We start from the raw sequence: 17,789 nt of genomic DNA, 5'->3' as shown, positions 1-17,789 counted from the left end.
CCGTATAGATGAACGTATTTTCGTATCCTGTGATGTCGGGAGTGCCATTTAAAGTGCTGTTTAAAGTAATTTTCGTTTTTCTTGCTCGCGAGCAATGCGAGCAAAATCACAAACGCGTGTGAGTGCCATGAAAAAGTAGAAGGTCCAAGGACGTTGGGTAACGTCGGAGCATCATTGTGGTAAGTCTTTTATCGCAAAATATGTGAACTTTCTAGTAATGGTGGAGAGATTCGCTAAATATGAAAGTTATTTTATGTAAATTATATTTTTTATTTGTAAAAATTATATATTATGGTGACGTAAAAATCCATATTTGAAACAGTAAAATATGAATTTGAGACAACGCGAAAAAATAATATTACAATGCAATGCAAGAATAATATTCCAAACAATTTCTGCAAAAACTTGGTAATTTTAATGATAAATTTATATTTTTTAAATTTTTATTTTTTTATTGCTTTTGTTATTATATATTTATATGTGGTATTTACGTGTGAATAATTATTTATTCTAAAGTGTGTAATTTTAAATAATTACCGTATCATGAATATTACACTAATACACAATTTTATGTGACATATAATTTTCATATAATGTATACGTGACGTAACATATATTATTAATGTCAAAGCTGCTCGTCAGCAAACTTTTAATATATTATTAATCATAAACAGTTTATTGAAAAAGTAATAATAGACAGAGAATAATATAAAAAATTACCTTTTCGTCATCAACGGTGACGACAGTTTTCATGGTGTCCGTATCAGTGCTCGTTACTTTATCCTTATTCCGTCCAAAGAACCGAGATAAATTGAATTTTCCTTTCTGTTGTCCTTGAGACGATTGACCGTCTACCTCCGATCGGGAATACTTGCCGGCGCTCTCCGTATCACTTCTAATTAAAAAAATCATGTTGTTTCTTCGACATGTACAAGTACATGTCTCGTTGACATGACGACATAATAATAATTTCGCGTTACAAAATGTTCTTTTATAGTATGTAATTTTTATGTCGTTTTTTATAATATCGATTTTTTAATATTAACAAATAATAATTTAATATTTCTTCGAACTGAGTTTTGATTACTTTTTTAGTAATGTTAATAGATTTCTGCGTATATATGTTTACGTCTATTCATGTTATATTTTTTTATGTTTTCATGTTAACAAAGATGTTAAAAAGCTTCATGATTAGCGTTTTTATGCTTACATTATATGTACAATAATAGACGTGAAAAAGTATCGCGTGAATATGTATCTTTCACGATACTAAGAATGGATCTATTGATCATATACTCTAATTTGCGTAATCATGATATTATATAAACACGACATATAAATATATATAATTAGGTTAATGATCAAGAAAAAGAAATAAATAGATCGAAAATAAGAGAACTTATTATGATAAACATACATGGAATGTTTTATCTACGTTTTCAAGATTTGTATTGAATGTTCTAAATTAGAAACACCAAGATAAAAATGCACACTCTCAATAATTTAAAAGTTAAGCAAATACACTTTTGCCTAACGACGGAAAAAAATGCATGTTTTATAAAACTTTAGAGCATTATTTTAACTTCTTTAAACACAGTTAAGCTTTAATCTTTGTCGGCGAGAGGATTCTCTCAATTTTAAAGCAGCAATCACTTCTTAAATGAAGCCCTTTGTTTATTGATTTTTTAATTTTTAACAGAATTTTCTTTATGATTGGCTTGCTTTTAATATTCCTCTTATATACGTTTTAGCACTGAAATACGAATAATATAGTAGTAAAAAATTTGTAAGAATATTTTTGCTCTCGTATTTTCACACACACATATTCTTAAATGTTGTAAAAATTTTATTGATTCTAGCCAAATCAATAGAATAATTCATTTTAAATTATAATAATTAACGATAATTATGAATATAAATAAATCATATTGCATACTATTTAACTAAACCACTGTGTTGATTTGAGATGAAACTGTTATTACTTTACATAAAACAGTAATTAATTTACGGAAAACGTAGATAAAAAATGTCATGAAAGCGGTATGAAAGTGATATAAAACTATTTATTTACTTACACCGTGACGCGTCTTTCTACAGTATATAGTAGTAATATTGAAGTATCCAATGGATAAAATTTTCTATTATGATAGCGATATTACTGCATCATTTTTCAATTCACGAAAATTTAATTTACGAAAAAATCTCTGTCATTAAAAATTGCTACACTTTAATTATTCGTTAATATAAATTTCATTGATGCAATACCATCAGACATTCAACAAAAGACGAGAAAATTTGTTTTTCATATTTTTGTATGCGCATTTTTATCCCCAGTTTGCTCTACAGCATTGAACTGCATGCAATGAAAGTCGTATTGAGCAAAGTTGTCTTAAAGTTTCACATGCTAATGCAATAGTAGTTATTATCTCTGTCGCAAATGATGCGATTGATTATATTCGAATAAAAATCCAATAATTAGCATATTGAAGAATTACTAGGCTTACAATTAGCATTAGCGTTAGTCATTCAGAATTTGCTTCTGTATGCTATAAAATAAGCATTGTAGAAAATTATAATGAGATAATACTGAATGAAGCACACATATAAAATGAACTATTAATACACATAGATAAGCTAATAATATTTTTAACACTAAATATTATTATTAGAAAGAAATACATTATCTATAAGCTGTGTACGCGCGATTGCGCTGATCACACAATAATAAATGTGAATCATGTGGAAAAATGAGAATAGATTTGCATATTAAGCAACAATTACGTTCTATATGCCACATATGTGCAGTTAAACGACGTTTTCTCTTACTCAAAGACTCGTGAACTGGAAACTTTTGTCGTTGAAAAAAAAATGTGACACTGTTTTGACTTATAGCTTTGATTTATAATATTTTTTTATTGCAGTCATTGTGAAACTCAAAATTACGGAAAACCGCGAACAAATGTTTGCATGCAAAAGACATACATAAAACACAATTTTCGTTTTTTCAAGTATTAATTTGTGACAATAAGCTTTTTTATTATTAACGAAAATAATATTTTGTTCTACTAAATATCGTTGCATTACTTCTTGCATTTTATATTTTTTTTCTAACTTTTCGTGATAAAACAAAGCTGTAAAAAAAAGATAGAAGTAGATGATACAATAAAAATACAATAAAATTGTCACGTAGAGCGGAGAAATCGAATAGCTGTTTGGTTTCGAATTTAACTCGTTTGATATCTTGTCTGCCTAACGGTTGCGCAAATATGGTAAATTACATCTAGTGCTGACTTGGACATATTTCGATTATCTTGTGTTGATAACTTTGTAAATAAGAATGATTATGCAAAGAATTAGGTCACTCGTGTCTGACAATAAACAAGCGATTTAATTCCAATAATACGTCCATATAACACTCTCATATAATACTGACAATCAGTATTACAAGATTTACAGATTTTTGATCGATATATTTTTATTAAATTTTTAATTTGTCTGATATATTGTTACTGCAGTTTTAAATCATAAAGTCAAAATGCAAGAAATAATACTTGTGATATTTATAAAAATAATTATTAATTGTTTATATGAATTAATAAATATCACTGATTTTTATTTAATATTATATAAAATTTATTTTGATTGGAAACACTGTGAGAAGCGAGGAAAAATTCCCAATTTGTGGTGAAATTGCGCAGAAAACGAGCGACGAACAATACTTTGTTGGCCGCTGGCTTTCCGCGTAATTTAATCCAATTCTATCTGACGAGTAAGAAAAGCGCGCATGTCGTAAGACACATTTGGCATTGTGAACGAATAAAATAAAAAGCTGCTGCTTGCCTTTTTCTAACGACATCGGCCGCAGTTTTTGATTTGTCGAGGCGAAGAAGATTAACGCTCGTTGCAGGATCCGCGAAGTCTCTGAAAAGGTGCATGCTTGGCAAAAGTCTACAAAACGATGATTGTCAAATAACGGAAAAGCGACGAAGAGATCTACAATTCGTCGCTGATTCGTCTTACGCAGTTAAATTCTAATTAAAGCATTACTAAAAGAAAGTGAAGTATTAGTCATGACACATTGATGAGAAAACGTGAATATCGTAAGCGAGAGTGCAATAACGAATATTTGAATACATTAACATATTATAATGTCGGTGTACTCACGACTCGCCGAGATTCCTGGTAGACGAGCGATCTGAAAATAGCAAAAATTTTGCTTTTATTTGGCAATTAATTTTGCTGTGTGCGCTTGAAACAAAGTTATTTCCTAATATAAAATTACGATTGATTTCCGACGCACTCTATTTCAAAACGCAAAAATTAGTTAATCGGTGATGTCCGTGTTTATTATAAATTCCCGAGAAAAAAAATGGTATAATTAGTCAGATGTAAATATATATAATTAGTTATAAAAAGATCTGATAACATGTGTAATTTTATATGATCATATAAAAATTTACTTGTTATCAGATCTTTTCATAACTAATTATATATATTTATTATATATCTGACCATATTATACCATTTTTTCCCGGGTTTTTTCTAGATGTAAAATAATTTTAGGATTTATTAAAATTTATTACTATTATTATCAATGTTTTTAATTAAATATTTTTAATTAAAATGTTTTTAAGTTAATAACTATTGTCAAGTTTTTTCAGTTACAGTGTATTTTAAATTTATCACTGCAATCACTGCAAGATTATATCGTCTATCTCATATAATACAAAAAATATTAATAATATATTTCTATTATATTAAAAAATATTAGTTTAGTAAAGACGAATTTTTTAAGTAATTTTACAAATTTATGCCGTAAATTCGAAATCATTCATCTTTACAATATGGTATTAAAAAAGTAGCATGTGCTCTATTTTCATATCTTTCCAGAAGTATGTCAGTACTGTGATATGCATTGTATCATTAACCCTTGATCTATGATGTTAACGTATGACATCATATATATATTTTTTCTCTTGTTTTTATTGTAGTTGAATACTATATATGAATATTTATCTAATCAAGTCAAATTGAAATATTTTAATCGATTTATTGTTTTCTAATTGATATTATTATCAATGCTAATAAGTATATTTCCTATCATTTCTAAACGAAAAATGTAGGCCATTTGATAAAAGTGACATTAACTCAAAAATTAATTACGAATTAAGAATTAATTCGCAATGCTATTTTTTTCCTTCGTGCTATTTTAGTTTTTCTATATTCAGGGATCTGCATTTTCTTGATATATATTGCTCTAAAATCCCGAAATTATAACACAACCGCAAATATCGTAAATTTCAATGGCAGGACATACACCTCTCAACATTTCATTCGTATATTTAAAACAAAGGTTTATTTCAAAAATCATACGATACCTAAGTATAATATCATAGCGACGAATAAACTTATAATTAATTAAACATACAGCTCTCTATATATAATTTCATTTGAATCCTTAGAATTACTCTCGTCTAACGCATTGTATCTCCAGTTACGAAACAAAATGTCATCGTTCTCGCACGATCGTGGCGCGGCAGTTTCGTCTTAATCGTATGACGCGCAGTATTCCGGAATATATTCCTGAAACTGATCGCCAACGGCGCCGTTTCGATTGGGCCCTTAATTAGAAATAACGAGATAACGATATCGTGCAAACGCAATTTCTCGGTCGCCGCGATCTTCGCGCGGTATTCAAGTGGCTTCTAAAAATGCTTCAAAGAGAGAGAACACCAATTGCAGGTATTTATAATGTACGCGATCCGGCGAATCGGCGCCGTCATCGCATCATATCTTACTCTAAACTTACATTTAACATAAATATATCTATATAATATAATATATATAATATATATATCCCATTATATGGCCAAAGATCGTACTCTTCAATAACGTATGTCATCTTTTTTTTCTTTTTGTTAATATTACGAGTTTTCAAAATGCTCGTTCAATCTTTAGTCGTCGCGAAGCAACGAAAATGCGATCGAACACATGTTTATATACGCGTAGATCTGTATGTTTGCACTTATACACGTCCGTGTATATACTGCCTGTATATGTATATATATATTATATCTTTATAGTATGATCATCGAGATTTAAGTCGTAAACATTACAAGTATAATTACATTACAGTTAATTAATTATAAAAATCAATTACGCAATAGGTAGATTAATATCAATAAAATGTATGAAAATGTATAGAGAGGTTTTGTACGCAAACGTGTCTAATATTTTTCCATTTCTTCTCTTTCGCAAATCTGGCATTTTATATGCAATTTCTGTTGGTACGATGAAATTATCTTTAACGCTTTCGTTCGAAATAAGTGTCTGTGTAACAAATCAAAATGAATCGGTGTCTACGTTGATATCTTGATCGCTTGATATTTTGTAAATATTGTTAATTTAAAAAAGCATAGGTCTTATGGTAGCCATTATTGAGTAGAAACATGTTAATTCGTAACTTACAGATTAAGATAAAGGATGTATGTGATACTCTTTTATGACATTTTATCAAATATGATAGACAATCCCATACACCGGTTCGTCTTTTGGCAGTGGTTTTTGATGCTCCTTTTTGCTATTTCTTTTTGAACATAATCGAGTCTCATAGGTTTCATTGAAACACTTGTTGCGGTGGTCCTGAGTATAGTAACAGCGACTGAATAAAATTAACAGACTCAACTCAGAAGCATTCACAAAAAAAAAAAAAAACTAAATAATGAATAAATGAGTCCTTGTTTTATTTCTTTAAACAATATTTAATCGATAATTTTTTACTTTTGTATTTTTTTGGAGTTTTAGGAAAACATTGCAAGAGTAAGAAGAAGCAATTAGATGGCAGGGCAATTAACTTTGTCGGGTCCGTAACAGTCAGCCAATGTATCTTCTTACTTGTAAACTTGCGTGCAGTTTGATGGTTAATTTAAAGTTCCTGCGATTATATGTATTCATTCGTCGTTACTATACGCTCGAAAGTTTTATATGCTGAGAGTGATTTTCGATCAGTAAAAGTCTTGGATACGGGTCGAGGATTCCAAAGATTGTTCATCCATGCGTTTTACTTTCCAAAAGTGACTCTCGATAGTGAGGATTTCGAGTTTATATCTAGTCTAAGACGGAAATATCTGTTCTTAATCAGTTTCTCTCTGCGTGTCGTTTTCTCCCGAAAACGGTGTTCATTTTGATGGGATATCATAAAACATTCAAAAATCGAAACTGTGATCACATACATATATTACTTTTTATAAGAAATTTGGGTTGTAGTGCTGCTTGCGTTCGCAATCGCCACAACAAAGATCGTAGCGATGCATAAGAACACGCAGAATGCTGCGTATTTCTCTCTTTCCTTTCTCTTTCTATTTTCTTTAGGTAAACGCGCGATTTCCCCTTTTTCCCACTTTTTAGGCTCTATTACATATATTAACATACATAATATATATATTACCGTGGTTATACATATATAATGCATAAATTATACACATATATATTTATACTATATATTATATATTATATACTAACAAATCGATATTCGGGTTGAAAACTGATGCGAGACAGCCTCTGTGTGACGGCGCGAACGATATGCCGATCGCGGAAGCGGAGTTTTCCGTTGGTAGTATGGCAGCGCGTGTCAGCGGTGCGGAAATAGAACAGCCAATGTCATTCTCCTTCCGTATCTTACGACATTTTCTTCCTCCTGCTTCCAATACTACCGGAAAATAGAAGGATGGAAATAGCGGAAAAAACTTTCAGCATATATAATCGAGAAGTGGAAAGGGCGGGGAGGAATAAAAAGACGAGCTTTCGATACGGCTGCAAGGAGAAGGCGCGGAGTAGAAGGATAAATATCCTATAACGGAACGCATAACGTTTCCTTTGTTTTACTGCGCTAAAAAAGGCTCGTACGATTCAAATATAGAACATATAGCGATGACATTGGTTGTTCTAGTTTCAAGATATCGATATTTGTCCGTTAATCGCGCTCCTCTTTCCGTTCGCGCGTTTATCTCCGCGCACGTACCGCTCTTTTGTCTTTTTCACAAAGTCTCGTCAACTCCTTTTAAGTAAATCTCACATTCTCTGCCCGATATCTTTCACCCTGAAAAAGTTCATAATAACGACAAGTCGACTCGGCAATTGGAGTGCAAGTGGGTAAGCGAGTCTCTCGATCGGCATTCACGAATTGCAAGCCAAGTGCCTCCGACACTGAATATATACTTGGTACCGTTTCACTCTTATTCTTGTACCTTTTATATATATATATATATTTATATATCTAATATATATATATATATATACATATATATATATATATTTATGTTTATATATATCTTTATTTTTATTTATATATTTAGTATGTACAACACGCAGTAGAGATTCGCCCGTCGACCGACGAGCTCAGTGTATCAGTGTTCTCTTTCATTGAATTCCACCAGATCACCTTAAACGCGATCAGATCTTTATATTATTTTGCTTAATAATGATCTCGTCGGTCTCAGGCACGGCCCTTTTCTTGTAAGTGAAAGCACGAGTGCATCCGAAGAAACAGTGAAGGAGCGTACATAGCAGAATTCGGAAATGTATCATTGATGAATGGTACATAAAAGAATCCTTTGGTTTTTATTCGATTTTCACGCGATGCCGACGAGACCTACATTCATTTCATATTCATATGGACGATGTGTGTGTATGTGTGAATGTGTGCGCACAGGTGAGAGTACTTCGTTTCAGATTGCACAATTGCGTTTAGTGATTAGCTATTGAAAAGTCATCTGTACAAAAGTACAAACAACACTTATTGTCGAAAGTAACAATAAGAATTTACGAAGCTTACTTGGCGAGTCTTGCTCGCGATACTATTAATAATGGGCCGCAGAAAGTATATTCGATGCGGGTAAATATAAATATATAGGGTGTTTCTGTAAGGTCTTGCATCAAACTATATATAAGAGGGTATTCTTTTATTTAAATAGAAATAAAATTTCTTCAGCAAAAAACTTGTCTGAGAATTTATCATATTTCTTGAATATCTTAATAATTAAAATTCCGCAAACAAAATTTTATTGATTAAAATTGATTAATATCATTTAAAGAATACGAGAGATTTTGTTATAAATTTATATTTTAAAAGTAACTTAATCTGTTAGGAATTATTCAGAAATTATTTTGAACTACCACTAATTATCATAGTTTAAATTTTCATTAAAGACATTAAGTCAAAATGTATCGCTTTCAGAGCTTGATGCAAATCTGACGATAATTTTTGGCAGTGTAATATTAGGTGAGAAATATATTTAACGCACCGCACATGCTGCATATATTTAAAACGACGCAGATAATTCGCGCGTCGTAAAATATTTCACAAATATTTGTATTAAATTCTGAAGATTTGATTATGGGAATTGCACTTATGAACTTGTACAATTCTTCTAGATATTCAATTTCACATGTCCGGTGTATTAATTATATTTGCCAGCTAAAAAGTGAAATAGATTGCGCGTGTCATTGATAAAAGTGAGTTTAATTTACTGAAACTAAAATACGTTCTTTTTTATATAAAAATCGTGTGGTTGCGTACATAACCACAAGTGCCGCTCTTACAAATAGTCATATAATATATCATAAAAAACATGTAGAATGAAATATTACGACAAACAGAGACTGTCGATTGACATAGAGTACTGCCTAATGACACAATTTTTGTTTTGTCATATATATATCATAAGAATGTCATATAAATCTTATCGGCTGCACCCGATAAATCGGGCGATTCACGGTTCAGTTTTAAACGCATTTTTTATACTAAAACGCCACATATAAAACCGTTCTTATAAAACGCAATGATTATATATATAGCTTCACAAATGAGATTCTCTATGTAAAATTCATATCTTAAAAGTCGCGTACTTAGTACAGATGATCGAAAACGTCATTAAACGTTTAATCACTATAGCTATATACAGAATGTTTCGTAAGTTGTATAAGTCAGGAAAATAAGAATCAGAACTAGACTTGGTCGCTAAAGCAAAAATTTCGAATGCTTCATTAGATTCGAATTAACACAATTGTATCAAAACAATTATTTTAGAGTAACTATTTTGATACATTTTTGGTTGATAGACTGCTACTTCGCATACGGTATGTTTATAAACTTTTCTAATACATATTTCTCAAATTCATTAGTTAAATAAGTAGTGTCGCAATTCCTGCTTAAAAACTTACGCAACATTCCGCGCGCAATAATCTTATTGTACTATGTGTCTATATGTAACTTATAAAAAGAATCTTCCTCCGATAAAATGCATTTAAGTAAAACACACGTTAGGAATGTTACAAAATATTCGTAAAAATACAATACAAAAGGTAGAGTAATATCGGCTTGATTCTGGCTAACATTACACGATCGCACTTTCGATTTCGAAATTTCATAAAAGTTTTATCCTCTTCCCGCATACCCGATGGATCATTCTTGTTGTTCACTCCTATGCTTTCATCGTATGTAGAATACTACACAAGTGTACGTTAAAATCTGGGAAATTCGTTGCACGGTAGAAATTTCGTCGCGTTAAAACGAGAGTGCGTATCGCGATAAAAATGTTCGGGTACAAAAAACTGTCATCGAAGTTCCTATCCTCGAAAGTCAACGCCGTCAAATGCGTTGTCGTATTTCGTGAAAAATCAAAAGAAACGATCACAGTAGTGGACATGTTTCACAAAGATTTATGTTTACGAAAACGCTTTTAGAGTTAGACGGAAATATTTAACGGAATGTGTTCTTCGCCTTAGCGATAGTGATACCCGTACGCATAGTTCCTTGCACAAATGTGCAACTTTTTAGAAATTATAAAATAGAGGTTTTATATCTTTTGCCTGATCAATTTTTAGTGATAGAATTCTCAAATAAGAAATCGGAAACAAAATTATGACCGAATATAAATTATCGGTTTCTGGTGAATTAAAATTGTATTATTCATTTAATTAAACTTTATTACGTGACAACTCAATTTTGATCTAATTATTAATTTTATAGATTATTTAATTATTAAAAATTGAAATGTCGTGATAAGTAATGATATCTTGACATTTTTATAAAAAATTGATTGGCTCCAAATTTAAAGATTTTATAATTAAAGGTTGTTCCCCAAAATTAAGACATCGCGTATAGCTATCAATTATAGACAAGATAAAACTCTTAAATGTTTTACATATGTGCAAGTATCTACGCGTGCGTATATACCATATGTCTCGTCGTGCGTAACAAACGTATCATGTCTTGTGTGTGTGTGTGTGTGTGTGTGTGTGTGTGTGTGCGTGTGCGTGTGCGTGTGTGTGTGTGTGTGTGTGTGTTGTTCAGCTGCGCAATTTGATTTGCTCGCATTTATTCATGAGGATGCCTAACGTGGCCGGAGGATGATGCGTCCTCGCGAAATTTGTCATAACTAACTTTATAATCATCGCTAAGTCTGGCATGAAAATCGCATGCGTCCAGCGGTGAGCGAATCACGGCGAAAAACACCCGATTGCTATCCCGTATTTCGACACTTGCAGATCCGTAAGAGAATTAAAATTGTATCCGTACATCAGATCTTTACTTTTCTTAAAAAAACTAGAGCTTTTAAATACCAAGTGTTTTAATTAATCGCGAACGACGAAGGGCAGATTCGGAGCGTCGTAGACGAATATATCGACGAATTGAGAATCTAGCCGCTTTGATGCGAATAATTACAATCGTACTCGAGGGTTTCATCGGCTGTCATCAAAGAAAATGAAAATGTAACGCGCTATTGAAACAGATTTCGTTTCCAGGCTTGAAATTCCGGTGACTCTCGCTGTCGATCGATTTGGCGCGCGCGGACAATCTTGCGATCGCGTTGACGACGTTGTTAGCGAAACGCGCGCAACAATTCCATAAATTGTGAAGGAGTTCATGACAATAGACATAGAGATTTTCTAATCAAAATTATTCACTTAAAATAAGAATTGAGATTAGTAATACAATTCAGTTTAATTAATTTAATGGCTAGTTATAATTCGTAAATTCTAAAAATTAAAATTCGATAATAAAAATGTACCAAAATCTTTGATGAGGAATATAAAAAAAATTTGAAATGAGAAGATAAAATCATCCTAAATCGAACATTTTTTATCATTATTTCATATCGTAACAGATCTCTTAACTTTGAAATTCTATTTTCAGCTACTGTTAAAATAAATATATTAAATACATTAACAGCTTGGATTTGTCAGGATAGACACAATACGTATCAATTTCAATTTTTAACCCTCTCATTCCTAAAATACTTTTACATTTAAAATTACTTTTACGCTTATATGCAGTAGCTAGTGATTATTGATACAGATAATGATACAGTGAAGTACACATTTTATATATTTCTTTCATATAATTTTATATAATATAAACTTCTCATAAAATCTTTTTTAATTTCTTCCACCGTTATACAATTACACTAGGCATCTCAGAAAATCACATTCAAATAAGTCAGTTACAGTGCCAAAAAGTCGTTTTACAGGAATTTATATATAATAATTCTGTAGTTTACGTACTCTTATAGGTACATCTATACTCTTGTACTTTTAATATACGTAACTCGCGACTACTATCGGAAACTGGAGAACGAGAGAGTTAAAACATTTTATCTTACTTGTGCTACATGAATGCAAAATAAATAATGCTATCGCGCGCGCTCACTCTCTGCGATGACCGTTTCCCGAAACGCGACATTCAACGGAAACGTCCGCGCGCTTTTGCTCCAAAAACGGAAACCAGACGGAGGAACTTCGATCGTTACTGCTAAAGTCCGGCGTGGCGTGGAAAAGTGTGACAGCTCGGTTTTTCCGTACGAAGGAGAGGGAGGGTAGAATATGGGCGAGAAGAGAGCGCGCTCCGTTCTCATTTCTTAAACGGGTGTGTCCGTCTTCTCGTCCTTCTTGACGTCTTTGACGCCCGTACAGCCATTCACGTACTCGTTGCTCGCGTGTATCGGATTCTCTTGGCCTCCATGCGGTATTTTCTCGTCGATGATATGCGGGTCCTCGTGATCTTCGTCGTCCTCGTCGCCAGGCGTGATGTGCGCCTCGCTGTCGACGCCGATGTCACCCGCAGTCTCCTCGTCGCCGCGACGTCTCGCTGCAACAAGCAACGCCACGATCGGTCAAGGCAAATGTGCGTGTGTGGATTCCTTTCTTTTTCTCTTTCTCTTTTTTTTTTTTCTTTGTATGTGCTTTGTGAACGCGAATTCGCCGTTCGATGTACGCGTTTCGATCACTGACGCCGTTTTTGTCAACAAATTGATATTATCCAAAATATTTTAACAACCGTACGATATTTTTCTTTTTTTGTAAATTTTATAACTTTGTTTCTGTAACTTTGTAAGTTATATTTTGGTATAAAATATTTTTATCGCTGAAACAATTTGTGAAATTGAAAAGGAAATTATCTTTAATTGAAAGAAAAATCTTTAATTGAATCACATTAAATTTATATTTGAAGCTATTCATTTAAATTCCGATGCTCTACTAAGAAAATCGATCGATCGTGTCTTTAGAAGCATTATATATCATCTATACTCTTCCGTAGAGTGTACTTGTATGCGAAAGACTAATATCCATTAATGTAACAATTCGTGGCAACTGCAGGAGACGCAGTTATTACACGGTAGTGTGCGTTGAGTTATTAAAGGGAGTATTATCGAAGGGTATTGAGAGTGTACAGTGTAAATATCGTGTGCCCGAAGTATGAGAAGACATTACTCTATATCTAATCATCTATACTACTAAAACATTCCTATATCAGGTGTAGTATACGAGACACTCAATTTAGCTCCATCGTGCGTTACATATAATGTATGAAATTGACGATCGTTATAGATGTTCGTCGCAACATTCACAGGCATGGTCAGTCGCATTCAAATAAATTTCGATCCAAGCAAAGATAAAATCCAATTGCAGCGAGAGTACGATTCCGCTTTTCAATGCTAATTAGCGAAGAATACATACTCTATTTGCGCACGGGGTAAATAAACAGCGAGGGGATGCTGAAGTGACAAACACATGCTAGCACGATCAGAGTTGAGGGGGGGAGAAAAAGATCGCAGTTCTAGTCGTAACGGAAAAGACACTAAAACGGCGACGAGCAGCGTCATAAAGCGCGCCAAAATAAATCGGTATATCGAGCGGACCGACCGGTCCTTTCTGCTGAAAACAATTTCACCACACTTGCCTTTGCCGATTGCTCATCGTTGCTTGTTGTGAGAAAGAAAACAAAAGAAACGCCATGTCTGTCCGTTTTCAGAGGCTTACAACAGCGTTTACATTACTCGACATTTTTTAATCGTACAATGGCTCGTATAAAAATCAGTCTTAATGCAGATTTATATTGCAATCTTTATCAGATTTTGCGGCGCTTTAATATTAGCGCAGCGACAATTAATATTTATTTCATAGCTTATAGCATATTTTCAGCATGTTCTATAGCGTAAATGTAGCACATATTCTGCAGTAAACGAAGAACGATTTTATGCCGATATCGCGACGATACTGTAAACGACATGCTAATTACGGAATTGCGTAAAGTAAAGTATAAAGACGAAAAAATCGTGAACACGTTGCAATTGATATGCTTAAATTATCGTTTTAATTAGCTATGGAGCAAGTATTATTGACATGCAATAAAATTCATAATGTGTTGATTGAGTATTTGACACAATTCAAGCAGGGAATAATAGCCATTGATTTGATGTCGACAATCGCGTAGAAAAAAAATTAATTAAATAATTAATAGGAAATTAAAATTAATATAAAAATGTTTTTCAATTATCTTTATCAAAACATGTACTTCTATTCTTATATATCTACATTTGAGTTGTTTTGAAAACAAAGCATTAATTAGTAAATTTTTCATAAATGTATAATTACGTTTCGCATAGAGAATACAATTGTAGGATGACTATTATTCTTTTAACTTAAATCACACGTATGCGTTTCATCTATTCCTATCCTTTGTGATTATACTACTTTGTTCAGAAACATGCTACGTAAAATGCACTGGTTGTAGATACAAAGATGCGTGAAAATGTCTGAATATCGACCTTATTCTCTTGGAGTTTATGATTCGTCAAAATATTTAAATGTATTTCTGTAAAATAATTGGAGGTGGATGCGTAAATTATAGGAAAAACAATTTTATCGATCAGACAGTTTTAATTACTCTAAACAGTGTCGACTCTAAAAGTCCCGCTGCTAAATTCTGCGGTATTCGCGGTTTTTACTGGAATTCTCGATACTGCGAGTATATTGTTATTATTATACTCATAGACCGCACGAGTGTGAGAGATCTGCCTTGAGAGTAATAAAATTTCAAATGTTTTCCGTTAAAAAAAGTAAATTCTTTAAAATTCCGAGATGATTATCGCTTTTCGTTACAAAAATGTCGTCTTCATATTCCTTCAAAGATATTTTTCTCTGATTTATCGAACATCTTATTTATCACACGTGTTGTTTTAAATCTCCTCTTTTTGGTAGTTTGCAATTTTAAGCCAAAAATAGCTGTAAAAGAACGCGAGGAAGGGACAGGCAAAAATTGTGCGCGCTAAAGCCTCAAACTCGGCCAATGAAAGCGAAAATGCGGTAGGAGCGCGATCGATTAATCGAGGAAGCCGAGATGATTATCGGCGGTATAAAACGCAAGCCATAAATCGATAAAACCGTTACGTATCGACACGTGCCAAATAAAAATGATGGCGCGACGTAAAAATTCGAGAATATGTGTGAGACCGTGCGAGACGCGAGCAGGGGAAGCAAGGAGCGAAAAGTGTATTAAATTTGAAGGGAGGGTCTACTTCTCCCGGACGAGTAGACGGCTCGTGGTCGTTGATAAGCCGGCCTTGAAGACGATGGCGCGAAAGAACGAAAGAGAGGTGTCGTGATCGCTGATAAAAATGATCGCGCGGAGAAAAAGAGGTGACGGGCTGACGGGCTGGCGGACGGACGGACGGACAGACAGGTCGATGATGAACGAGAACGAGCATTATTTCAGAGAAGGGGATGTGTTTTGTCCTGTCTGAGGTGACTTACCCCTGGACAGTGTCATGCCTAGGAATCGCAAGTAATCGTCGACGTATCCCCGTATTCTTTACTTGGCCTGACTCTCATGCTGTCCTATATCGGTGTAGCGGCACAACACATAAGACATTTGTATACGTTCAGATAAAGATACATATATATATGCGTACTTAAAAATATATGTATATATATATATATATAATAAAATACGGTAACAGCATTACAGTTGCTTCGTAGCGCACTAATTAAACCCAGTACAATACGCTTCTACTGCACGCGCATACTGTGCTACCGCTGTGATAATTACCTCGCGTTTAGGCTAATCGTATACTGCAGACATCGCCCCCGCGCGATCGTAACGTTAACGAAAATAATAACAGTAAACTATGTAGTAATAAATAACAACAGCGACAACACAGTCACAACGAGAAAGATAATAAATGATAAGGTGTTTTATCGCGCTTCGAGTTTTGTTATGTCAATCAGCGTTGATCGCTTTAAACATTCTTTCCGTTTATCTACTGTTTTTCGATACTTCCTTGCTAAACATTGAACGTTTTTCTATGCTTCAGAAACGTAGCTATTCTATTCTATTACACATTCGCGAGATAGATAAATCATTCTTTTATTAAACTGTTTTTGTTTGTCGAGCGGACATCACGCGAAAACAATCGATTTTGCTTCAATTAGATTAAGGTTAAGCTAACTATGAGCAAATAAGTTGATGAATAGAAAATGACTTATCCATCCCAGACAGCACGCATGTCCAAAATCGAGACATAAGACGGCTTAAAGACGTCATTAAGACGCCTTTTAGACACGGTATCTAAAAGACGTCTTAATGATGTTTTTAAGATGTCTTATGTCCCGATTTTAGACATGTGTGCTGTCTGGAATTTCTATTCAATCGTATCGATATTTATGATTTGCTACATTTAGTCAATCTTCCGTTTAATTGTTTAATATGACATACTTTAATTATGTCACTTAATAAATTTGCTAATTCTAAACTTGAAATAAAGTAGCAAAAAAGGAGGTAGAAAAGTTAGGATAAAATAAATTTTTTACACTTTAAGATATCAGTTATAAAGTTGGTTGAAAGAATTTTATAATTACATTATTTTCAAAATTTTATCTTTTTAAATTGATTTTTTGTGCATATCTAATGGAAAAAATTTTTTTTTATTTTAACTCTTCGACTCATCTTTTAAATCCTTATAATTGTATATTATCCCGTATATTATCCCGATAACTTTAATGAGCTTACTTTTATTCCAAGAAGTTGCTTGTTTTGCATAAGCAACGTTTCTTACTCAAATTTTACGATGTTTTCATCGACAGTATTTGCATTTCCAATCGTACCACGCAACTAAATCGTTAAAGAGAATGAAAGAAAAACAGGGAGACTGCTATATATATATATGATCTATAAAAGGATTGTCTTCTTGCCGAATATTTGTATGTTTTTCAAACTGACCTGCAAAGCACCAGCGACCAGTTGCGCGTGCAAAGATTAGGAGGAAAATAATGAGTACGAGAACCAGAACGCCCACGACGATACCGATGATTGATCCAGCGTCCAACTCAACTGCAAATCGTGAAGAAAGAATGTCTCTCGTTATCATCGTTCTTTGCGTACATTTAATATTATATCAGTGCCTTGAATTGGATTAACTAATGGGATTAACATAAGGTTTACGAAGCGTAGG

The 17,789-nt window shown here is 33.0% G+C and overlaps 1 protein-coding gene across 10 annotated transcripts in view; it reads right to left on the bottom strand.

The window, feature by feature from the left end:
- Fas3 (fasciclin 3) overlaps positions 1 to 17,789 on the bottom strand; it is a 302,280-nt gene that overhangs the window by 2,459 nt on the left and 282,032 nt on the right. For 3 of the 10 annotated variants that reach the window (XM_067356992.1, XM_067356988.1, XM_012366294.2), the window contains 4 exons: positions 17,558 to 17,668; positions 4,165 to 4,195; positions 3,841 to 3,921; positions 721 to 895 (listed from right to left, as the gene is read on the bottom strand). In XM_067356992.1, the coding sequence (XP_067213093.1) occupies positions 721 to 895; positions 3,841 to 3,921; positions 4,165 to 4,195; positions 17,558 to 17,668 (398 nt within the window). Of the gene's footprint in view, positions 1 to 720; positions 896 to 3,840; positions 3,922 to 4,164; positions 4,196 to 5,337; positions 13,148 to 17,557; positions 17,669 to 17,789 lie in introns of those variants that run through there. The other 7 variants (XM_067356993.1, XM_012366302.2, XM_067356989.1 and 4 more) reach the window with 6 other exon arrangements.

The sequence above is a fragment of the Linepithema humile genome, chromosome 6, assembly GCF_040581485.1.
Source record: "Linepithema humile isolate Giens D197 chromosome 6, Lhum_UNIL_v1.0, whole genome shotgun sequence".
NCBI classification, from domain to species: domain Eukaryota; kingdom Metazoa; phylum Arthropoda; class Insecta; order Hymenoptera; family Formicidae; genus Linepithema; species Linepithema humile.
This window is presented reverse-complemented; position numbering and strand designations above follow the sequence as displayed.